The sequence below is a fragment of the Sminthopsis crassicaudata genome, chromosome 2, assembly GCF_048593235.1.
Source record: "Sminthopsis crassicaudata isolate SCR6 chromosome 2, ASM4859323v1, whole genome shotgun sequence".
Taxonomy (NCBI): Eukaryota; Metazoa; Chordata; class Mammalia; order Dasyuromorphia; family Dasyuridae; genus Sminthopsis; species Sminthopsis crassicaudata.
Genome location: NC_133618.1, coordinates 215,360,497 through 215,386,848, shown reverse-complemented (window position 1 = coordinate 215,386,848; position 26,352 = coordinate 215,360,497). Strand labels below are relative to the sequence as shown.

The 26,352-nt window shown below is 34.3% G+C and overlaps 1 protein-coding gene across 2 annotated transcripts in view; it reads left to right on the top strand.

Moving 5' to 3' along the window:
- STRN (striatin) overlaps positions 1 to 26,352 on the top strand; it is a 140,297-nt gene that overhangs the window by 37,229 nt on the left and 76,716 nt on the right. For both annotated transcript variants that reach the window (XM_074288183.1, XM_074288184.1), the window contains exons 3-4: positions 1,886 to 1,959; positions 12,193 to 12,271. In XM_074288183.1, the coding sequence (XP_074144284.1) occupies positions 1,886 to 1,959; positions 12,193 to 12,271 (153 nt within the window). The remainder of the gene's footprint in view (positions 1 to 1,885; positions 1,960 to 12,192; positions 12,272 to 26,352) is intronic.

Here is a 26,352-nt window from a genome sequence, read left to right as displayed (position 1 = left end):
GTTTGTGGGTACAAGGAGAAACATAACATGTTATTGTATAATATTAGTGTAGCCATGTTAGTAACTCTGATCAAGAAACTTGTGGATGTATTCTTGGAAATTCATTCTTTTAATCAACATGAATTATCTTGTCAAAATCACACCATTTGTCTTACTACATTTTATAATAAATTAGGTTAAAAATTAGAAGGAAATGCTGATTTTTTTAAAATGAAATTTTGAAACATCTCAAATTTATTGACATTTACATAGTTTAGGTGCTTTATGTTTTAAGTGAACAACATTAATTTAAAGTTGTTCTTTCAGCTCAAAAACTGTTTGTTTTTCGAGTTTTCTGTCAAGAAGAGATAAATGTGGGTATGTGCAAATAGTTGTATTGTACAAGTTGGAAGAATAAGATTTTATAATTGGGTTAAAAGTCAGCTGCAGGGGCAGCTAGGTAGCACAGTGGATAGAGAACCAGCCTTGAAGTCAGGAGGACCTGAGTTCAAATGTGGTCTCAGACACTTAATACTGCCTAGCTTTGTGACCCTGGGCAAGTCACTTAACCCAAATTGCCTTAGCAAAATAAATAAATAAATAAATAAAATGTCATCTGCAGTAATCTAAACTGGGAGAAGTATGACCAGATAATAGTTCATCCAAAATAGCTCTAGGAATTTTGTTGGACTCTAAATTTACTATAAGTCATTATTATATGGCAGCCAAACAAACATAATAGCAGGATGTATTGAAAGAGGCATAGTGTGCAGACCTGTAGAAGTTAAAAAGTTGATCTGCTCTCGTCGGATCACAAATGGAATAATATGTTCAGTTTTAGGTGCTACATTTTAGGAATGCCATAGATAAGCTAAAGAGTGTCAGGAATCAACAGCTGGTAAAAGTCTTCATTTTATGTATCATATGAATTTGAGTTATAGGAAATGTTTAGCTTGGAGAAACCAGATACATTTCTTAGTTGATGTGGCTTCTGTACAAGTTTGACCAGCAGAAGTAGTTTAACTTTTCTCCTTCCACTACAAGATTAGTCAAATTGTTAATGGTTTGCATGGTTCTTCTTTCATCAATAATTGCAGGAAATAAGTTTGTGATATGTAATCTAGTTATATAATACAAAATGTCATTATTTCCATTTTTTAGTTGGAGAAAACAGATTCTTGTGATGTCAAGTGGCTTTCCCAACAGCACAGTTCTAAAGGGCAGAATGAGAACTCAATAGAAAGTAGAGCTTGGTAAATAGGCTTGGATTTGAAGTCAGAGAACCTGGATTCAAATTCTAGCATTGCCATTTACTAAGGTAAATTGCCTTTGGGCAATGCACTTCATTTCTCAAGGCCTCAGTTTCTTCTTCTACAAGCTGAGGGGATTAGACTGGATGACTAATTAGTTTTTTTTTTTCCTAATCCAATAAATATGATCTTTAAATTCCATGTCTAGTGTTCTTTATATTAAACCCTGCAGCTTCTCTTACAAAAGACTTGGATATTGCTATTTTCTGCCTCATGTTTTTGCTCATGAAATGCATTCCTCTCATCCTTATTTGCAAACATTAATGATCTAGCTCAGATGCAGTCTTTTTTGTCAACCTTTTCTGAATCCACTCTCCTTCTTAACACTTTATACCTATACCCCTCATGCATTTCTCATATTCTGATTTTGTATTATAATTATTTGTATACATGCCATAACTTTCCTACTAGATTTTAAGCTGAGATTGGAAAGCAAGTCTTAGTAATGTTTGCTTCCCTAGGTTTTAGCACCAAGAAATCCTTTGGGATAGATATAAATTTTTTCTAAGTTTCATTAGAGTTTAATCAGAGCTATTACATGCTAGTTCATTTAAGTATATTTTAAGATGGTTTATATTTTCTCATTTCTCTGTTAGAGCCAAATACCACAAACTGAAGTATGGAACAGAGTTGAATCAGGGAGATATGAAGCCTCCAAGTTATGATTCTGGTAAGAAATTAAAACATTTTAAAGTTATTTATTATACTGATCCTTTATTCCCACAACAAATAACAAACAAATATTTGTCTGAAGTATAGTCATGTTTTCACTATTTGCATGCTAATTACTATTTACTTCATCCTGGATACAGTATTTCTTTCCACTATTTTTTTTTTTTTTTGTTTCCTTCCTGACACACATTTACTGTATTTATTTCTCTGCATTTCTTCCTTTTCTCTCTTTATTTTCTTAAGTATTATCTTTAACAATAGTTTTAGTGCACCTTAATTAGGCAAAGCAAGCAGAAGTATGTAGCAAATAGCACAGACATCCATCTATGATTAAGGTGTCTGTCAGAGATAGGAATTTTAAGATGCACAGTTTAAAGCATTCTGTCATTGAAATCTTAAAAGATAGAGAAGAGAATATTCAAATGAGATTTTTCCTTTTGTAGTAGACCAAAAGAGATAACACATAAAGCTCTTTGCAGACCTTCAAACACTATACAAATGCTAGTTAGTGATGGTCATCATTGTCATCATAGAAAGTAGTAGTGTAAAGAGAATTGTCTGCTTTCTATTTATCTTCATTGAGACAGAAGGCTATCTCTAAAGGGACACATGACAATGTATATTTCAGGTATGTTTGTTAGGTTTGCAGTGAAATCTTGACACTCGGAGAGTTTCACATTTGCTGTATCCCTTCCCATGCTTCTCTCCTTTTTGCACCAAACCATGTAATTTTCAGTATAAATGAGAGGGAAGGTAGAAGCGATGATTATCAAGTATAGTCACCCATCGGAAGTATGTAATGGGCTTCTTTGTTAAGTGTTGGTTGGACAAGACTGCACCCATGAACCTGGATAATTTAAAGTCATTATATTTGTAGGATCCCATGTTAGAGATGGAAGGACAAGCCCCTCCTTCTTATAGATGAAGAAAGTGAGGCTCAGAGAGCTTAACTGAATTGATCAAGGTTATCCAGGCAGTTAGTGGCAAAAGTCCTCTGGTAAGAAACCCAGTACTCTTCCTTTTACATCAGCTGCCTCCTATGTTAAAAAAAATGATTAATTACTATTAATTTTTTTTCTTTAAAAAAATAAAATCCAGCAAATGGTAAGTTTTGGAAAAACTTGGAACAGAATATTTTTAACCATTACTAAAGGGATTTTCCAATTTATGAAATAGTTTTCTTGTTATAAATTATAAATAATTTAAAATATCTTATACAATGAAAAAATAGTTACAAAACTTTTAAAAAGCTATGTCTGTTATGTCTAGGTAATTTGGCATAAAAAAAAGTAATTTTATATATGTGCAAAGTTTGTTTTTTATAATTGTTACAATCTTAGCCCTGCTGAGTAAGAATAGGATTGCTGATGACTTAGAGCAGTGGTCCTCAAACTTTTTAAATAGGGGGCCAGTTCACTGTCCCTCAGACTGTTGGAGGACTGGACTATAGTAAAAACAAAAACTCATACTTTGTCTCTGCCCCTCAGCCCATTTGCCATAACCCGGCGGGCTGCATAAACGTGGTCCTCAGCAGACCGCATCTGGCCCGTGGGCCATAGTTTGAGAACCCCTAACTTAAAGCATCATTTCTTTGTGAAGGGGATTACATAAATACTATAGGAAATAAGTTATTAACATTTTTAATAGCTTGAAAAGTCTTCACAGTGTCTGAAGTTATAATTAGAAAAATATAAATTGCAGATTTTTGTGTGTGTATGAAGATCAAAGTTTGATAGTTTATTTAACATGGGATTATATTTTGTAGGTTTTTATAGGTTTTATAGGTTTAAAATCATTTTGTTTAGTAGAAGATCATAAAATTTTTATTTTATTCATAAAGTATTATGTTTGGCATATTAAATTTAAAAGCATGCAGATATTGACAAATACTCTAATTATTCTCTTTCATTACAAATGAAGTCAGTCTTTTATGTGTATTTGTGTATATGCAGATATAGAGACATATGTAGATATAGACATAGATATATACATGCTGGGTTTTCCCATATATGAGAAGATTGCAAATGTTCTTTCTTTGTTGAACAGTTGTATCTGGCACTTCATGACCCCATTTGGGGGTTTCTTGGGAAAGAGTGCTGTAGTATTTCCTTCTCCAGCTCATTTATAGAGGAACTGAAGCACACAGGGTTAAGTGACTTGCTGAGGGTTACACATTTTGTGTCTGAGGCCAGATTGGAACTCATAGAAAAAGTCTTCCTAATTTCCAAGCCCAGTACTCTGTCCACTGCACCACCTAGTTTCACCTTGCAAACAGTGGGAAGTAATTATTTGCTTAGACCTGGTTTCATTAGTGTTGTGAACTCCTAATGAAGAAGATGCTGTTTTGATATGATCACCAATTCATTTCTAACTTAGCTTACAAAGTTGCCTGGTGCAGGGGGGCGGAGCCAAGATGGCGGAGAAATGCATGCGAATTTCAAAGCTCCTTTCTTCCCTCAATACCAACTAGTTAAATCACCCTCAAAAATAACGCTGGACTGATAAAAACCACAAGGATTAGAAGCAAGACTTACCAGCCGAAGAGATTATAGAATTTCAACAGAAAAGGTTGGTTCCAAGGGGAAGAAAAAAAAGATCAGCACAGACAGTGTTGGATTAGGGCTAGCACACTGTGCCAAACGGGCTGGGGACAACTCTAGGATCAGAGAAGCCACTGAGATAGAAGAATCTGGCATAGGCTGATAGCTCTACTCTGCTTATAAAATAGCAGATCAGAAGAGAAATCAAAGCCACATTAAAGCAATAGCCAGAAAATCTAATCACCCCAAACCAGCCTGCTGCTGTCCCGGGCTTTTCTTTGGGGCAGTTAAGAAGCTGAACAGTGGGGGCACAGCTGGGGCAGCCTCTAATCCACATAGTGCAGAGGCTCAGCCTGAGGCAGTGGAATTCTCCCTGTAGCGAATCTCCAGCAGCAGCGGAACTCCCATAACAGCGGAACCTTAGCAGCAGGGACTGTGCTTTCCAGGCAGACACTTCTGGTTTGAGTACAGGGGCTTTTTGCGTCAGCTGCTAATATCCATGGCTCCACAGGAGGCTTTGGCTGGGGTTTATGATGCTTTTACTGTTCAGCCTCTAGTCTCAGGGCAATCGCTAGGCCATGCAACGGTGTTCCTTCACTGGGCAATCCTCGCAAGGCAGCCGTGCTAACCATCTCTAAATCACTTCCAGGGGGGGAGGGGAACTCTCTCTAAGAGCTCTCTCTTAGTTCAGACACAGGAGGCAACCCATCCCCATCTAGGAGGAAGCTGATAAATTTCCTACCCAAAGGGCAGACCCCATACAGAGTGTTAACAATGAGTAAGAAACTGAAGAGAATGATTGACACCTTCTATTCAGAGAAAGAATGGGTATCCAACCCCAAGGAGGCTAATAGCAGACAGTCTCCAGATAACACCCTAAAGGGGAATGATACCTGCCCCCCATCACATAACTCTCTCCTAGAAGAGACTATTAAAAAGTTAAGAGAGTTTGAAGAAAAATGGGGAAAGGAAAGAGAAGCGATGATAGAGAATAATAACATCCTGAAATTTGAGTTGGAAAAAATAAAGAATTCACAGGAGGTGCAGGGAAACAAAAGTTGTGAATTAGAAAAGGTTAAAAAATCACAGGAAAATAGGATTTCTGAATTGGAAAAGATAAAAAATTCCCAAGAAAGTAGGATTTGTGATTTGGAAAAAGAAAATAACTCACTAAAAAAAAAAAAAAATTAGTGAAATGGAAAAAAATTCAACAGAGCAAAATGATTCATTTAAAAACTCAATTGGACATATACAAAAAGAACTAAAAAAAATGTGAATGAAGAAAATAACTCATTAAAAATCAGAACTGAACAAATAGAAATGAATGATTAATTGAGAAACCAAGAATCAGTCAAACAAAATAAAAAATATGAAAAGCTGGAGAATAACGTCAAATACTTACTGGAAAAATCTATAAACCTGGAAATAGATCTAGGAGAGATAATCTGAGGATCATTGAACTTCCTGAAAATTATGATGAAAAAAAGAACCTAGATTCTATTTTACAGGAAATCATCAAAGAGAACTGTCCAGAGATAATAGAAACAGAAGGGAAAATAGGTGTTGAAAGAATTAATCGAACACCTTCTGAAAAAGACCCTAAATAAAGAACTCCACAGAACATTGTGGCTAAGCTGCAGAACTATCAAACAAAGGAAAAAATATTGCAAGCAGCTAGGAAAAAACAATTCAGATATCAAGGTGCTACAAAAAGGGTCACTCAAGATCTGGCTGCCTCCACATTAAAGGATCGAAGGGCCTGGAACCTGATATTCTGAAAGGCAAAAGAACTAGGACTGCAACCAAGAATAAACTACCCAGCCAAGTTTAGCATTTTCTTCCATGGAAGAAGATGGACATTTAATAAAACAGAGGAATTCCATTTGTTTCTAAGAAAAAAAACCAGACTTAAACAAAAGATTTGATCTGCATCCACAAGACACAAGAGAAGTAGAAAAAGGTAAAAAGAATTCTTGAGAACTGCATGTCTGTTGTGGATATACAGAAAGTCCACATGGATAAATTGATTTTACTGATATAACTTTAAAAAAAGGGGGGGGGGGAAGTAGTAAAGGGAAGGGGATAGTATCAGAAAAAGGGAAAGGAGAAATAAAAAGAGGGAAACTACATCCCAGGAAGAGGCATAGAAAATTTACCACATCGGAGGGAATTTAGAGAGGGGGAGAAACATTGTGTGAATCTTAATCTCATCAGAGTAGGCTCAAAGAGGAAATAAATGACATATTTGTTTTTCAGAGAATTCTCTCTCACTTCATTAAAAGGGGCGAGAGGAAAAGGGAAAAGGAAAAGGGGAATAAGGGAAGGGTACAAAAAGGGGAAGGAGGGGGGGAGGGATACTAAAAAGGGAGGGCTGTGCATCACAAGTGGGGTCCATAAATTCAATACTGGGGAAGGGGCTCAGGGGGAATAAGGGGGAAAAAAGCATAATCAGGGGATAATATGACAGGAAATACAGAATTAGTTATTTTAACTAAATGTGAATGGGATGAATTCTCCCATTAAAAGGAGGTGGATAGCAGTGCACTCTAATCACAACCCTACAATATGTTGTTTACAGGAAACACATTTAAAGCAGGGAGATACATAGAGAGTAAAGGTAAAAGGTTGGAGCAGAATCTGTTATACTTCAGGTGAAGCAAAAAAAGCAGGGGTAGCCATCCTTATCTCAGATCAAGCAAAAGCAGAAATTGATCTAATTAAAAGAGATAAGGAAGGAAACTATATCCTGATAAAAGGTAGCATAGACAATGAAGCCATATCAATACTAAACATATGCACCAAGTGGTATAGCATCTAACTTCCTAAAGGAGAAGTTAAGAGAGTTGCAAGAAGAAATAGACAGCAAAACTATAATAGTGGGAGCTATCAATCTTGCACTCTCAGAATTAGATAAATTAAACCACAAATCAAATAAGAAAGAAATTAAAGAGGTAAATAGATCATTAGAAAAACTAGGTATGATAGATCTTTGGAGAAAACTGAAGGGTGATAGAAAGGAGTATACTTTTTTCTCAGCAGTCCATGGAACCTATACAAAAATTGATCATATATTGGGACATAAAGATCTCAAAATTAAATGCAGGAAGGCAGAAATAGTAAATGCCTTCTTCTCAGATCACAATGCAATAAAAACTACATTCAACAAGAAGATAGGGGTAAATAGACCAAAAAGTAATTGGAAACTAAATAATCTCATTGTGAAATAGTAAATTATAGAAACAATAATTTCACCCAAGGTATGACAACGATGAGACATCATACCAAAATTTATGAGATGCAGCTAAAGTAGTAATTGGGGGAAATTTTATATCTTTAGAGGCTTACTTGAATAACATAGAGAAAGAGATTTGCTCTGTTGACTTTTTTTCCATTTCACTAATTTTTTTTAGTGAGTTATTTTCTTTTTCCAATTCAGAATTAATATTAAATTAATATTAAACCAGCCCTGAATTCCTGGTATAAATCCTACTTGATCATAGTGTATTATTCTGGGGATGATTTTCTGAAGTCTTTTTGCTAATATCTTATTTAAGATTTTAGCATCAATATTCATTAAGGAGATTGGGCTGTAGTGATCTTCTGGTTCTGCTCATTTCACTCAGCATCAGTTCATGTAAATCTCTTCAGGCCTTTCTGAAATCATCCTGTTGGTCATTTCTTACAGAACAATAATATTCATAATATTCATATACCACAATTTATTCAGCCATTCTTCAATTGATAGGCATCCATGTAGTTTCCAATTTCTGGCCACCACAAAGAGGGTTGCCACAAACATTCTTGCACATACAGGTCCCTTTCCCTTCTTTAAAATCTCTTTGGGATACAAGCCCAGTAGTAGCACTGCTGGGTCAGAGGGTATGCACAGTTTGATAACTTTTTGAGCATAGCTCCAAATTGCTCTCCAGAATAGCTGGATGTATTCACAATTCCACCAACAATGTATCAGTGTCCCTCAAACAGTCCCTGTCTCAGCAGGGGTTAGCAGGAAGCAAGAGCAAGTGTATGCTTGTCTCTGGGTGTCTTTCTCTTTGCATCCCTGAATCTCTCTACATCTCTGCCTCTCTCTAATTTTCTCTGTATTCTTCTTCTGCCTATGGCAAATCTGGTTATTTATATTTACCCTTCTTTGTGATTACCTTGTGCCTAGCCCACTTAGCACTGCTTAGGTGGATCCACAGAAGGTAGACACCTGGAATTAGTGCTGCGACCTAAGAAAAGATCTAGCAAGAGGACACATCCCTTGCCATCTCAAGGAAAGACCTGTAAGACACAGCCTCCTGCTTCAGAGGCCAAGCCCCTTTTTGCCTTCTGGGTCCACCCTACCAGCTGACATGGCATACAATACTCAGAAGGAAAATTTCTAATAAGGACAGTGGTGATGCAGGCTTTCCCACTATGTTAGGTGGTCCTGGCCAAATCCCACTTATTATCCTGGGATTCAAGGACTCATTATTTGCCTTCTGTAGTTGCATTGGAAGTCTCACAGCTAATATGCTGATTCATTGGCCTTCAGAACCAGGGATAGAATAGTCAATGCTGCTGTTTTTTGTCTAAGAGCCAAAGATTTTAGGGTGTGGCTCTTCATTGTGGGCTGCCTGTGTTGCACCTGGGCTGGGCCACATTTCCCCTCACTCCCTGCCAAATTGAGACAGACATTTCCTATAGTCCTTCCAAGATATCTTATGCTGGAAAAATTTTGCACTCCAAATATTTGTGCGTTCTATTATTCCAAAATTGTTCAGAGATTTGATCTACTGTTAATTATGAGGGAAAGCAGGAAGAGCTCAGACAAAATCCTGTGTATTCTCTGGAAGCTAAGCTCCATGCCCATTTATTTCATTTTGCAGAAAGGATACTGAAGCCCAGAAAAATTAACTGATTTGCTCAGATGCATATAGGTAATAAAGGGTTAGTTGAAAATACAGAAAACATTTTTTCACATTTGAAAAAACCATTGTTTCCTCCACATCTGAATCTCAGTGAAATAGATATATCCACAAAAGGAAAATCAGAATAAATGAGCAGTATCCAACAATATGTTGTTTATAAAAAACATAGTTGAAAAATAAAGATTCTAATATATTTAAAATGAAGGGCTTGCCCAGATTATTATAATTCGGATGAACTCAAAAAAGAAGGGCAGCAATCATAATTTTGGACAATGCTGCAATAAAAATAGAAAGTAAAAGAGAGAAGTTGAGAAACTGAATTATGCTTAAAGAAATCATAATTTCCTTGGTGGTTATGTCTTCTCCTTTTCCTTCTCTTTCTCTTTTACTCACTATTATTATCACTACATTTCCTGTAACCTAAGTTTACAACCTCATTCAAATTAAGAATCAAACTTTTTTTTCATTTAAAATTGTTTCAGTGGTGCCATTCAGCTTTTAGGTGTTATTTCATTCATTGAAAATATAAACATTTATATAACTTCATTTATCTCCTATTTTATTCTGTGATTTGTATTTCTCTAATTATGTTATTTGGGATTTTTTTCTCCTATGGGTAGTGAAACCTTGGATTTCTTCCTTTGAAAATTACTTTTTGATAACTTATCAATTGGAGAATGGCTCTTTTTCTTATAAACTGGAATCAATTCCTTATTTTTGGAAATGAGATTTTTATCACAGAAACATGGCATGAAGATTCCCATCCGCTACTACTTCTAAGCAAACCATGGAATCTAAGATCTTTAAAAAATATTTTTAATAATTCAATTTAAATATAATTTACTTTCTTTGCATTTTTGCCTGTATATAAGTTTCATCAGATTACCAAAGGGGTCCATGACATGAAAAAAGGTGGATAATACCCCATATAAACCTAATTTCTGTCAAAGTATTTTCTATTTTCCTATCAATCTTTGTTTTACTGACTCCTTAACTCCAGAAGCTGCAGTCTATCAAACAATATTCTTTATTTGCTTCTGTATGTTATATAGCTATTTTGTTTTACTGGCTAATTCTATTCTTTATTCTTTTGCTGATGAAAATGTTAAAATAAAAATAATAATTATTAATTTTTAAATATAAATATGTGTGTATTAATTCCTGTGATATTTAGGATATAGTGATATATTGATTTAACTTCGAAAATTAAAAATGTTTTTTCTTGTTCCTTCTTCATTTGACTGACTGAAACAACTAAGGTTAATGGTTTTAGATTGCTTTATTAAGAATTGCTTGGGAAAAAATGCTTTCATTTTCATTCTATGACCTACTTTGAGAACTATGTTAGAGTACAATACCTCCTGAAATACTATGGGAAAGTCCTTCTTTTTTCTCTCTCCCCCCTCCTTACTCCAGTAATGCATTTGTATTAATTTGTTTTATTGAATTGTACACAAAGTTTTGGGAAGGAAGTTTTGTCCTCTATGTAGTGAAAGGGTGTGTGTATGGGAGGGGAGTAGTGGATGGTAGATTAGTGGACAGTGATAGATAAATGCCTATATTAAACAAAGAAAAAAACAACCTCAATAAAACCTTTTTTTAAAGATTAAAAACAAAAGGAAAAAATGCAATCAGGGAAACCAATACAGAATTTTGCTACTATCTTGTCAAAGTTACCACTAACTTTTTAACTTTTAAAAATTTTATGTAATAAAAGTTGTGGGTGTTTGAGCAGTTATGTAATACAGGAGGTAAAGTGCTGGGCTTAGAACCCGGGAGACTCTTCTTCTTATGTTCAAATCTAGCCTTTGACACTTACATGTAAAATGAACTGAAGAAAGAAATGGTATGCCATTCTATTATTGTTAACAAGTCAATCCCAAAAGGGGTCTTGAAGAGTCAGGTATGACTACAGAACTATAGAACAAAAACAACAGTAAACAGAAATTCAAATATTCATATAAGCCTCTTTTATATTCTTTGTGCTTTATATTTGTTAATATTGCCTTCATAATAAAATTTTTTTTTTCTTAAAGTAGTAGTTGTTGCCTACTGTTGAATGAAGGTTCTAAAGAGGATAAATGTTTCTTCAAGGATCATTTTCAGAGTGTGATACTTTTGATTTCAAATTGATAGTTCATAAACATAATATGTTTATATAATATGTTTCGGTTTGAAAGTGTGTAATATTGGTCATCTTTTATCTTTTTAATTAAAGCTTTATATTTACAAAATATGTGCATGAGTAATTTTTCAACATTGATCCTTACACAATCTTGTGTTCTAAATTTTCCCTTCCTTGCATCCATCCCCTCCCCTAAGTGGCAGGTAATCTAATATATGTTAAATAGGTCTTTTTTTTTTCTCTCTAATATATTTTCTGCATTAGGTTGTCAACCAAACTTTTAATTTGGTTATTTTCATTTTGTTGAAAGTAGATTGTTAGACCCACCAAGCATTTTTGCTATAATTGATATAATTTGTTTTTGGTTAAGTGTTCATTTTGGAGGAGGAAAATCTCTTATCCAATATAAGTTAGGGAAGAAATCTCTTTAGCAATTCTGGTGCTATTAGGAAAGTTGAATAATAATAAACTTTATATTAGAGTTGAGTGATAGAAACCAGGTGTTAAAATGATTTTACATCTGTCTTTTTAAGTGTATCTTTATCACTGCTGCTTTATATTCTTAATCTTATAGATGTTACTGTTTTTAATATAAACTGAAATGTTCTCTGATATGTAAAATGTTAATTTTATGATGATTTAATGTTTTCCAGATGAAGGCAATGAAACAGAGGTACAACCACAACAAAATAGCCAGTTAATGTGGAAACAAGGAAGACAGCTGCTTAGGCAGTAAGTATTCCATGGTTAGTGTTATAAATTGAGAAAGAAAAGAAAGCATTTAAAAACTTTCTTGAGATACTTTTATATGTATATTATTATTTGGATTGAGATTTGAACTTAATAATGTAAGTATTAGTTATTAACAACTTAATTTGTTATTTGTATTTTTTTAAAAATTCTTTTATTATTATATTTATTTATAAAACACATGCATGGGTAATTTTTTTCAACATTGACCCTTCTGTTCCAAATTTTCCTTTCCTTCCTCCTCCTGCCTGTAGATGGCAGGTAATCCAATACATCTTTTTTTTTTTTTTTTTTTAAATAATTATAACATTTTTTGACAGTACATATGCATAGGTAATTTTTTACAACATTATCCCTTGTACTCCCTTCTGTTCCGAATTTTTCCCCTCCTTCCCTCCACCCCCTTCCCTAGATGGCAGGCATTCCCATATATATTAAATATGTTATAGTATATCCTAGGTACAATATATATGTGCAGAACCGAATTTTGTTGTTGTTGTTGTTGTTGTTGTTGTTGTTGCAAAGGAAGAATTGGATTCAGAAGGTAAAAATAATCTGTGGAGAAAAACAAAAAATGCTAACGGTTTACACTCATTTCCCAGTGTTCTTTCTCTGGGTATAGCTGATTCTGTCCATCATTGATCAATTGGAATTGCATTAGCTCTTCTCTATGTTGAAGACATCCACTTCCATCAGAATACATCCTCATATAGTATTGTTTTTGAAGTATTGTTTAATGATCTCTTAGTTCTACTCGTTTCACTCAGCATCAGTTGATGTAAGTCTCTCCAAGCCTCTCTGTATTCATCCTTTTGGTCATTTCTTACAACAATAATATTCCATAATATTCATATGCCATAATTTACCCAACCATTCTCCAATTGATGGGCATCCATTCATTTTCCAGTTTCTAGCCACTACAAAAAGGGCTGCCACAAACATTTTGGCACATATAGGTCCCTTTCCCTTCTTTAGTATTTCCTTGGGATATAAGCCCAATAGTAGCACTGCTGGATCAAAGGGTATGCACAGTTTGATAATTTTTTGGACATAATTCCAGATTGTTCTCCAGAATGGTTGGATTCTTTCACAACTCCACCAACAATGCATCAGTATCCCAGTTTTCCCACATCCCCTCCAACATTCATCATTATTTGTTTCTATCATCTTAGCCAATCTGACAGGTGTGTAGTGGTATCTCAGAGTTGTCTTAATTTGCATTTCTCTGATCAATAGTGATTTGGAACACTCTTTTATATGAGTAGAAATAGTTTCAATTTCATCATCTGAAAATTGTCTGTTCATATCCTTTGGCCATTTATCAATTGGAGAATGGCTTGATTTCTTATAAATTAGAGTCAATTCTCTGTGTATTTTGGAGACGAGGCCTTTATCAGAACCTTTAACTGTAAAAATGTTTTCCCAGTTTGTTACTTCCCTTCTAATCTTGTTTGTATTAGTTTTGTTTGTACAAAGGCTTTTTAATTTGATATAAAAATTTTCCAATTTGTGATCAATAATGATCTCTAGTTCTCCTTTGGTCACAAATTCCTTCCTCCTCCACAAGTCTGAGAGGTAAACTATCCTATGTTCCTCTAATTTATTTATGATCTCGCTCTTTATGCCTAAATCATGGACCCATTTTGATCTTATCTTAGTATGTGTTTTTAAGTGTGGGTCAATGCCTAGTTTCTGCCATACTAATTTCCAGTTTTCCCAGCAGTTTTTGTCAAATAATAAATTCTTATCCCAAAAGTTGGGATATTTTGGCTTGTCAAACACTAGATTGCTATTTTTATTCACTATTTTGCCCTGTGAAACTAACCTATTCCACTGATCAACTAGTCTATTTCTTAGCCAATACTAAATGGTTTTGGTGACTTTTGCTTTATAATATAGTTCTAGATCAGGTACAGCTAGGCCACCTTCATTTGATTTTTTTTTTTTAATTACTTCTCTTGAAATTCTCAACCTTTTGTTCTTCCATATGAATTTTGTTGTTATTTTTTTTAGGTCATTAAAATAATTTCTTGGGAGTTTGGTTGGTATAGCACTAAATAAATAGATTAGTTTAGGGAGTATTGTCATCTTGATTATATTCACTTGGCCTATCCAAAAGCACTTAATGTCTTTCCAATTATTTAAATCTGACTTTATTTTTGTGGCGAGTGCTTTGTAATTTTGCTCATATAATTCCTGACTTTCCTTTGGTAGATATATTCCCAAATATTTTATACTATCAACCGTTATTTTGAATGGAATTTCTCTTTGTATCTCTTGCTGTTGGATTGTGTTGGTAATGTATAAAAATGCTGAGGATTTATGTGGATTTATTTTGTATCCTGCAACTTTGCTAAAGTTCTGAATTATTTCTAATAGCTTTTTAGCAGAGTCTTTGAGGTTCTCTAAGTACACCAACATGTCATCTGCAAAGAGTGATAGTTTGATTTCCTCATTTCCTACTCTTAATTCCTTGAATCTCTTTATCGGTTCTTATTGCGGAGGCTAGCATTTCTAGTACAATATTGAATAGTAATGGTGATAGTAATGTTTCCCTCCTGATCTTACTGGGAAAGGTTCCAGTTTATCGCCATTACATATGATGTTTACTGACGATTTTAAATATATGCTCCTTATTATTTTAAGGAATAGTCCATTTATTCCTATACTCTCAAGTGTTTTTAGTAGGAATGGATGTTGGATTTTATCAAATACTTTTTCTGCATCTATTGAGATGATCATATGGTTTTTGTGGTTATTGATATAGTTGAAATAGTTTTCCTAATATTGAACCAGCCCTGCTGCATTCCTGGTATAAATCCCACTTGGTCATAGTGTATTATCCTGGGGATGATTTTCTGTATTCTTTTTGCTAATATTTTATTTAAGATTTTAGCATCAATATTCATTAGGGTCTATAATTTTCTTTCTCTGTTTTCAGCCTATTTGGTTCAGGTATCAGTACCATGTTTGTGTCATAAAAGGAATTTGGTAGGACTCCTTCAATCCCTATTTTTTCAAATTGTTGATGTAGCATTGGAGTTAGTTGTTCTTTAAATGTTTGATAGAATTCACATGTAAATCCATCTGGTCCTGGGGATTTTTTCTTAGGGAGTTGGTTAATAGCTTATTCTATTTCTTTTTCTGAAATAGGTCTATTTAGACTATTTACTTCTTCCTCTGTTAATCTGGGCAAGCTATATTTTTGAAGGTATTCTTCTATTTCATTTAAATTATCGAATTTATTGGCATAAAATTGGGCAAAGTAGCTCCTAACTATTGTTCTAATTTCCTCTTTATTAGTGGCGAATTCTCCCTTTTCATTTTTAAGACTAACAACTTGCTTTTCTTCTTTCCTTTTTTAAATCAGATTTACTAAGGGTTTGTCTACTTTGTTGGTTTTTTTCATAGAACCAACTCTTAGTTTCATTAATTAATTCAATAGTCTTTTTACTTTCAGTTTTATCACTTTTTTTTTTTTTTTTTTTGAGGCTGGGGTTAAGTGACTTGCCCAAGGTCACACAGCTAGGAAGTGTTAAGTGTCTGAGACCAGGTTTGAACTCGGGTCCTCCTGAATTCAAGGCTGGTGCTCTATCCACTGCGCCACCTAGCTGCCCCACTTTCAGTTTTATTAATCTCACCTTTTATTTTTAGAATTTCAAGTTTTGTATTTGTCTGGGGGTTTTTAATTTGTTCCTTTCTAGCATTTTTAGTTGTAAGCCCAATTTGTTGACCTTCTCTTTCTCCATTTTATGCAAGTAGGCATCTAAAGATATAATACTTCCCCTTATTACTGTTTTGGCTGTATCCCACACATTTTGGTATGATGTCCCATTATTGTCATTTTCTTGGGTGAAGTTATTAATTATGTCTATGATTTGCTGTTTCACCCAATCATTCTTTAGTATGAGATTATTTGGTTTCCAATTATTTTTTGGTCTATTTTCCCCTCCCTTTTTATTAAATGTAATTTTCATTGCATCGTGGTCTGAAAAGGATGCATTTACTATTTCTGCCTTACTGCATTTGATTTTGAGATTTTTATGTCTTAGTATATGATCAATTTTTGTATAGGTTCCATGAACTGCCGAGAAGAAAGTGTGCTCCTTTCTGTCTCCACTTAGCTTTCGCCAAAGATCTATCATATCAAACTTTTCTAGCATTCTATTTATCTCTTTGACTTCTTTCTTACTCATTTTGTGGTTTGATTTATCTAATTTTGAGAGTACAAGGTTGAGACCTCCCACTATTATAGTTTGCTGTCTATTTCTTCTTGCAGCTCTCTTAATTTCTCTTTTAAGAATTTAGATGCTGCACCACTTGGTGGGTATATATTTAATATTGATACTGCTTCATTATCTATGCTACCCTTTAGAAGATATAATGCCCTTCCTTATCTCTTTTAATTAGCTCAATTTTTGTTTTTGCTTGATCTGAGATGAGGATTGCTACCCCTGCTTTTTTGGCTTCACCTGAAGTATAGTAGACTCTGCTCCACCCTTTTACTTTTATTCTGAATGTATCACCCTGTTTCAGGTGTGTTTCCTGTAAACAACATATAGTAGGATTCTGGCTTTTAATCCAGTCTGCTAAATGCTTCCTCTTTATGGAGGAGTTTATCCCATTCACATTTATGGTTAGAATGACTAATTCCATATTACTTGCCATCCTGTTACCCCTTGCTTATGCTTTTTCTTTTCCTTCCCTTTTACTTCCCTCCCCAGTATTAAACTTGTGAGCACCACTTGTTTTTCACAGCCCTCCCTTTTTAAGATCCCTCCCCACCTTGAAGTTCCTCCCCCTATTTTACCCCTTTTCCTCACAATGTCTGTATTCCCTTCCCTCTCACTTTTCAATGAAGTGGAAGAAGTTTCACCATAAATTGAATATGTCTGTTGATACACACTATGTTCATCCCCCTCCTTTCTTTCTCTCAGATATAATAGGTTTTCTTTGCCTCTTCATGAGATGCAGTACCACCATTTTACCCTTTTTTATGATATAATTTCCTTTCCACCTCTAGCTTCTAGGACAAATTATACATGTGTTCTTTACATATCTTTATGACAGTATAGTTCTTAAGATTTCTTTTTACCTTTTTAGAAATCTCTTGAGTTCTGTATTTAAAGATCAAACATTTTGTGTATATCTGGTTTTTTCATCAAGAATAGATGGAATTCATTTATTTCGTTAAATGTCCATCTTCTTCCCTGGAAAACGATGCTCATTTTTCCTGGGTAAGTTATTCTTGGCTAAGGAACAAAGTTCCTTAGCCTTTTGGAATATCATATTCCAGACCCTTCTTTCCTTTAATGTAGATGCTGCTAGATTCTGGGTTATCCTTATTGTGGCTCCTCCATATCTGAATTGCTTTTTTCTAGCAGCTTCCAATATTTTTTCCTTTGTCTGATGGTTCTTGAACTTGGCCACTATATTTCTTAGCGTTTTGATTTTAGGGTCCCTTTAAGTAGGTGATCGATGAATTTTTTCAATGTCTATTTTACCCTCTGTTTCCAAAATGTTTAGGCAGTTCTCTTTGATAATTTCCTGGAAAGTAGTGTCCAGGCTCTTTTTTTCCTCACATTTTTCAGGGAGTCCAATTTATTTTCAAATTGTCTTTCCTGGATCTGTTTTCTAGGTCTGTTGTCTTTCCAATAAGGTACTTGACATTCTTTTCCGTTGTTTTGTTTTTCTGGTTTTGCTTGAATACTTTTTGGTTTCTTCTTGAGTCATTCATTTCTACTTGTTCAATTCCAATTTTCAATAATGTGCTTTCTTCACTCACTTTTTTTATATCTTTCTGTAATTGTCCAGTTGGGTTTTTATCTTCTATGGAATTTTTTCCATTTCATCAATTTTATTTTTTAGAGAGCTGTTTTCTTTTTCCAACTCACTAATTTTATTTCTCAATGATTTGAACTCTTTATCCACTCTGGATGACTTCTCTAGACTCTCTTGCCAAGATTCCATTTCCTTTTCCCATTTCTCTTCTAGCTCTCTTATGAGAGCCTTTTTGATTTCCTCTATGAGAGTTTTGTGTATTGAGGAGCAGATCATATCCCCCTTAGGGATCTGAAGTCTGCTCTTTATCCATACAGAAGCTGTCACTGGTTAGAGCTTTTAAATTTTTTGTTCATTTTGTCAGAGCAGGAATCAAAGAAAACAAATTGACAAGAAAAACAATTGGTCTGTTTCTGGGGGGGATGGGGCTGGATGGTGTTACCGAGCTTCCTCTACAGACTGAGGGAGACAGCAGCGAGGCACTAACAGGACAGAGATGGCTGCCCTGCCTCTGCACTCTGAGGCTTCTGGGGTTTTATTCTTTACCTCTGGTGTTTACACCTTCTCTGCTGATCCTGGCTTGCTGCCAAGACAGAATTTTGCAGAAAAGGAAGAGATCGCACCCCTCCCTTCTTGGGTCTGAGCAGTGTGAGCTCCCTGCCTTGCTCTCACTCCTGTTTTTAGCCTGCGCCCAGTCTGGTCGTCCTCTCCCCCGAGCAAACACAGATCTTTTCTGGTGAATTTCAAGGATGTCTTCTGTTGGTAATTATTTGTGGGTTTTTTTTTTTTTTTTTTTTTTTTCTGGTGAAGCATTAATTCGGAGGCTGGTCATGAAGTAAATTCTGAGAGAAAACGTGGAGCTCAAGCAGCTGTGTGCCTCCTCTCTGCCATCTTAGTCCAATACATCTTAAATATGTTAAATTATATAGTTAAATCCAATATTTGTATGCAGGTCTATGCAGTTATCATGATGCACAAGAAAATTTGGATCTAGAAAGGAAAAAAAAAAACCTGAGAAGGAAAACAAATATGTAAGCAAACAATAATAGAAACAGTGAAAATTATATTGTGGTCCACACTCAGTTCCCATAATTCTCTCTTTGGGTATAGCTGACTCTCTTCATTAGTGGACAATTAGAACTGGTTTGAATCATCTCAATGTTGAAAAGAGACACGTCTGTCAGAATTGATTGTCATATATTCTTGTTTTTGTGTACAATCTGTATAATGATCTCTTGGTTCTGCTCGTTTCACTTTAGCATCAGTTCATGTAAGTCTCTCCAAGCCTTTCTGAGACTTCATCTTGCTGATCATTTCTTACAGAACAATAGTATTCCATAGCATTCATATACTACAATTTATTCAGACATTCCCCAATTGATGGGCATTCATTCAATTTCCAGTTTCTTGCCACTGCTAAGAGTGCTGCCACAAACATTTTTGCACATGTGGATCCCTTTCCCTCCTTTAAGATCTCTTTGGGATATAAGCCCAGTAGTAACCCTACTCGGTCAAAGGGTATACACAGTTTGAAAACTTTTTGAGCATAGTTCCAAATTGCTCTCCAGAATGGTTGGATCCATTCACAATTCTACCAACAATGTGTCAGTGTTCCAGTTTTCCTACATCCCCTTCAACATTCTTCATTATCTTTTCCTGTCATCTTAGCCAATCTAAGAGGTGTGTAATGGTATCTCAGAGTTGTCTTAATTTGCATTTCTCTGATCAATAGTGATTTGGAGCACCTTCTCATATGACTAGAAATAATTTCAACTTTTTTGTCTAAAAATTGTTCATATCCTTTGACCATTTATCAATTGTAGAATGGCTTGATTTCTTATAAATTTGAGTCAGTTCTTTATATATTTAAAAAATGAGGCCTTTATCAGAACCTTTGACTATAAAATTTTTTCCCCAGTTTATTGCATTAGTTTTGTTTGTACAAAAACTTTTTAACTTAATATAATCAAAGTTATCTATTTTGTGATCAATAATGATCTCTAATTCTTCTTTGGTCACAAATTCCTTCCTCCTTCACAGATCTGAGGGATAAACTATCCTGTGTTCTTCTGATTTATTTATAATATCAGTTTTTATGCCTAGATCACGAACCAATTTTGACCTTATCTTGGTGTATGATGTTAAGTGTGAGTCAATGCCTAGTCTCTGCCATTCTAGTTTCCAATTTTCCCAGCAGTTTTTGTCAAATAGTGAATTCTTATCTCAAAAGCTGGGGTCTTTGAGTTTGTCAAACACTAGATTGCCATAGTTATTAATTATTTTGTCCTATGAACCTAACCTATTCCTCAATTAACTAGTCTGTTTCTTAGCCAGTACCAAATGGTTTTGATGACTGCTGCTTTATAATATAGTTTTAGATCTGATACAGCTAGGCCACCTTCATTTTTTTTTTTTTTTTGTTTGTTTGTTTGTTTTGTTTATTCCTGTTTGGATACTTTATTCTATAATCCCTTTCTGCCCCTTCTTATTTGAAATTCCACTAAAGACAATTTTTTCATATTCTCTTTAAATACTTTTTTTGTTTGTCTTTCATTGATAATGCTTGATTTTTGAGAATTTGGAATAATCTTCTAAAAAAGAAATGAAAAAGGAGGAAGTTTTGATATGATTCGGTAGGAAAAGGGAAGATAATAAGGAAAAATGTTATAATGTAGGTTTGAAGTCTTTTTCAAGATTTAACCATTAACACTGTACATTTTTGTTTCCTTAGGCTTTTATCATAAACCATTAAAGTATATTGTGCACCAACTCTTTCACAGAAATTTGTAACATCTTTCTGAGGTCAGATTCAGAAGAGTAAAAATATTAGAATTTTTAGTAAAATTTAAGATTTGTAGATTATATTGAGGGAAAGAGCTAATAAGTAGAGGATGGATGTTGAGAAAAGTACAATTTAGTTTTAGAGTATATTGGCTTTTGAGGGGAGGATTCTGGGAAGTAGATCAGAAAATTCTAAGCTCTTCAGATTTTCCCTACAAACAAAAGAAAATTGTTCCTCAGGGTGAACATAGCTGCGCAGAATAGTAGGTCTTTTGGGACAATGCAAGAAGATAGAAGAAACACTCCAGAGAAAGACCCAGGTCCAGGTGGTGTGAAGTGTAAACATTTCCAGGGTAGCTCCACAGAAAAAAGAAGTGGGGAGCCTTGGGGCTAGATGGATTTGGAGGAAGCCTCAGCCAGAAGTACCAGAATCTTCATCTCTTAGTCTGGGAAGATTGAAGGAACTTGAGCGATTGGGAAAACCAGGCCAGTGCTCTCGTCAAGAAGGAATTGGCACTTCCAGTTAGTGTAGAAGCAGTAGACCTAAGATACTGCTGGCTGACACTTGAAAAAAGATGGGATTTTTTGTTTTGTGTTCCAGGCCAGAGGGGAGAGGTACCATTTTTCCCATCCCAGGATTAGAAGTGTTCACACTAATAAATTCTCATTAAAAAAAAAAAAAAAAAAAAAAAAGCAGGCAAAGGAAAAACAACTCAACCATAGAAGCCTACTATGGGAATAGGAAAGACTGAAGTTCATCTTCAAGGAGGATGCTGAAGCAAAAAAAAGAATCTCCCACTTCAAAGGGTAATGTTAAATGTCAACCTTTCCAGAAAGAATTTGTAAAAAAAAAAAAAAAAAACTTCAAGAAAGACTAAAAACCAAATGAGAGATTGAGGAAAAACTAAAAACAAAAATAGAAAGAACCTCCAAGAAAAACAAGAAGATTATGAAAAGAAAGTCAATCAGCTAGAAAAGCAGATCCAAGAGTCCTAAAGAAGAAAATGATTTTTTTTGAAAGTTAGAATTGGGCAAGGGAAAGGTAGTGAAGTTATAAGAGACCAAGAAAAATTAAAGAAAATATAAAGAATGAGAAAGAACAAAATGTGAGAAGTCCCATAAGAAAAACAACAACAGATCTGGAGAATAGATCAAGAAGAAAAAAAATATAAAAATAATTGGACTATTTGAAAGCTCTCACCAAATAAAAGAACCATGACACAATAATGCAAGAAATAATCAAAGAAAATTGTGCTGAATTGATAGAAGAACAGAAGGTAGAAACAAAAAATCCAGCAATTATCATCTCTGAGAGATCCCATGAGGAAAACACATAAGAACATTCACTAAATTTCAAAACCCCCAGATCAAAGAAAAAAATTTACAAGAAACAAAAGAAACCATCCAATTCAAATATGCTGAAACTACAATTAAAATTATACAGGATTTATCAGCAAGTATGATAAAAGACTGCAGGCCCTGAAATATTGCATATCATCAATCAAAATACCTAGGCCTGTGGCCAAAAATATATCCAGCAAAACTAACCATAATATTGAACACCCCCCCCCCCAAAAAAAAAGGATATTTAATGAATTCACAGATTTTCAGGATTTTTTTCTCAAGCAAACCTGAATTTAATATGAGTTATTGGATTTTTATATAAAAAGAACCTGTGTATTTGTATAATAATTGATTTTGAAATGTCACACATTTTATAGACAATCATTTATGAGAGGAGAATCTCAAAAGAATGCTTAGGACACAGGGATGTTTCCCTATCTTTTTTAAAAAAAGAGTGAGACTGCAGTCTCTAAGGACTAATGATGAAAACATATCCATCTCCAGAGAAAGAATTTGAAATTGACATTGATTGATTGACTATCAATCATTGAAATAATGTTGATTAAATACAGATAGAAGCATGTCCTTTTTTTACTTTTTGTTTTCTTTTATTACATGAAATGTTTTACATATATCTGATTGTTTACTGTCTCAGGGAGGAAGCAGGAAAAAGGAGGAGAGAGGGATAAAATTTGGAGCTCAAAAAAAAAAAAAAGAAGAAAAAGAGAGAAACATAAGCATCCTAATTAAGTCCTTAAGATTGCAGCAATTTATGACCTGGCACATTTCTTTCTTTTTTAAAAAAAATGTTATTTTCAACTTACCAAACACCAACATACATATAGCATGGAGGGAAAAGATTATATTTGAAACTGACTTTCCATTTCATATCTCTAGCTTTATAAAAAATGTTATGAATATTACCTGTCATGTTCGAAATTTGTCTTGCTTGTATTTACTTTGGAACTTCCTGTTCTCTTCTTTGCCTTTTAAAAAAAGTTTCAGTGCTCCTCTTTGGGGTATTATTAATCTAAGCTCCTCTCTTTTCTTGACTCTTTCCCCCTTAAAAACTAACAAAAAGAAAAAAAAATCTTTTTAACACATCAGTACAGTAAGTGAATCTACACCATGGTGATGTTCAAAAAATATTATATAATGTACTTATTATATATGTCTGCCATCTTTCTTTCATTCTTCATTTTAAGTCCTCCAGAAACATTATTGGTCATTGAGTTGATCACTATTCTTTTTGTTTTTTCCATTACTATTTTATTTTTTCAAACACATGCAAAGATAGTTTTTAATATTCACTTTTGCAAAACTTTGTGTTCCAATTTTCCCCCCTTTCCAAGGCAGCAAGCAATGCAATATAAGTAAGCAAGCATGTGCAATTCTTCTAAAATATATATTTATATTCATCATGTTGCACAAGAAAAAAGCAGATCAAAAGGAAAAAAAACACAAGAAAGGAAAAAGAAAACCACCAAGTATACAAATAATAACAACAACAAAAAAGGAGAAAATACTATGCTTTGATTCATATTCAATCTCTATATGGGTTGGTATTCTCCATCCCAAGTTCATTGGAATTGCTTGAATCACTGAAGGGTTCAAAAGAGCCAAGTCTATCACAATTAAATTGATTATAATTCTTGAGTCTTTCAATTTTTTTTTTTTTTTGCAGTGTTGTTGCCCTCGTATAAATTTTTCTTTTGTTTTTGCTTACTTCACTGTGCCTAAAAATTTTCCCCCATTTTTTAATGGTGCAGTAATATTTCATTATATTAATTACTACAATTTGTTCCACAGGCTTTCTCCAGATTGCTTAAAAGACAAACCCCTTAAGTTCTATTTCTTTTCTGTTTTTCCCTTTTCCCTTTAAATCCTCCTTTTGGGATCAGGAAATTTGTTTTATTCATGACTCTCCTCTCTTATGTTCTCTCTCTCTCTCTCTTTTTTTTTTTTTTTTTCCTGAAGCTGGGGTTAAGTGACTTGCCCAGGGTCACACAGCTAGGGAGTGTTAAGTGTCTGAGACCAGATTTGAACTCGGGTCCTCCTGATTCAAGGCTGGTCCTCTATCCAATGCGCCACCTAGCTGCCCCCTCTTATGTTCTCTTAATCTCTTCCACAACCTAGTTGTTTCCTTTTTGAATTTGTTGCCTTTTCATACCAAACTCTGTGTGTGTGTGTGTGTGTGTTTCAACATTCTTTGTTTTAGATGAGTGAGGTTCTTCTGATGCTTACTCCTTTCTTCCCTTTTGTTTTTATCCACTCCTTATATATTCTAATTATGAGAATTAGCAAGTTATACCACTTTTCTCCTCTCTTTTCTTCAGAAGTATGTTTTTCTTGTCTTCACTTCTATCTTTTTCTATCATTACATCCTTAGAACAGAACCTCTCCATCTTCATGATCTCCCCAGGATCACTTCTGGGAATTAAAAATCTAGCTGCTTCAGTATCATTTGAAGACTTTGAGATTTTGTTTGAACTTTTGTTTTTTTCTCCCACTAGAATGTTAGCACATCATCATAGAGCTCTTTCTAATTGCTTAAATAAATTTGTCCCTTTTTTTAAACTTGTAATTTGTATTTTAAAGGTCCTACTGACTTCTGTTTTTATAATCAGAAATGCTTGAGAGTTCTCTATTTCATTAAAAATTCATTTCCCACTTTTGTAAGCTCATATTCAACTTTTCAGGGTAAGTTATTCTTGGTATCTTTTGCAATATCATATATTCCAGTTTCTTATTTGTTATGTAAAAGTTTCCATATCTTATGTTATGACTGTGGTCTCTTAATTCTTGAACTAGTTCCTTTCAACTGTGTATAACATTTTTCTCCCTTTAATTTGGGAGCTCTAGATTTTGCCAAGACATTCCTGAGAATTTACTTTTTTAGTTCTTTTCATGAAATAATTGTTTTTTGTTTGTTTGTTTGTTTTCTTTTGTTTTTCAATCTTCACTTTGTTCTTAGGTTCTAATAGATCCAGGCAGTTTTATTTATGTGAATTTTTAAAATAGTGTCCAGAGTTTTTTAAACTATGATTTTCAAGGGGTCTAGTGACTTAAATTATTTCTCTGTGACCTATTTTTCAATCATATGTTTTTATTATTATATTTCTTAGATTTTATTCAGTTTTAAAATATTTTGTCTTAATATTACTTGATGGTTTGTGTTTGGTGCATTCTATTTTTTAGGGATTTACTTCAGTAAGGTTCAATACATTGTTCTCTAGACCATTTATTCTTTAGATTCCTTCAAAGGGTAACACATTTAATATGTATGGGATTGCCTGTCATCTAGGGGAGGGAGTAGAGGGAGGGAGGGGAAAATTTGGAAAAATGAATACAAGGGATAATGTTGTAAAAAAAAAATTACTCATGGATATGTACGTCAAAAAATTATAATTATAAAATTAATAAAAAAAACAAAAAACAAAACAAAAGATTCCTTCAAAGGTTTTATTCATTCATTAATGTTGACTTTTATTTCATTTCTTTTAGGTATTCATGTAATCCTTTTGGAAAAATCTATTCTTTCCACTGGATCTTTGCTTTCAGGCATTGCAGAATTACTTGCCCCCTTTTGGGGGGAAATTTTTAGATTTATAATAAATTTTTATACTGCCTGCTATTTCCTTCCCTCTCCCTTCTTTCCTTCCTTCTGAAGGAAAGCTCTTGAAGGAGTCACAATCAGTGGGGAAATTCTGGGTAAGGTATAAGACTCTTCAGCCCCGAGGGAACCTGCTGACAATGTCTGGTTCAGCACGCCATCTCTCCTAAGGGCTCTCGGCCTTCTTGAGAAGTCAGGGGGCCTGTGTTGAGATTGAAGCAGAGTGATACCAGGTGGCAAACTATGTACAATAGCAAGTTGTTTATGTGGTCCCACATGTGCAGTGTTGTGTTACATTATATAAAGAGGAAAGTCTGGGGGTAGCTAGGTGGTGCAGTGGATAGAGCACCAGCCTTGAATTCAGGAGGACCCAAGTTCAAATCTGGTCTCAGACACTTAACACTTCCTAGCTGTGTAAACCCAGCCTCAAAAAAAAACAAAATAAAATAAAAAATAAAGGGGAAAGTCCTTGAAATAAATGGACTCTATTTTCCCACCATCCTCTGGAGTCTTGTCTCATTACTTCTCCACTAGAAAGGTATAT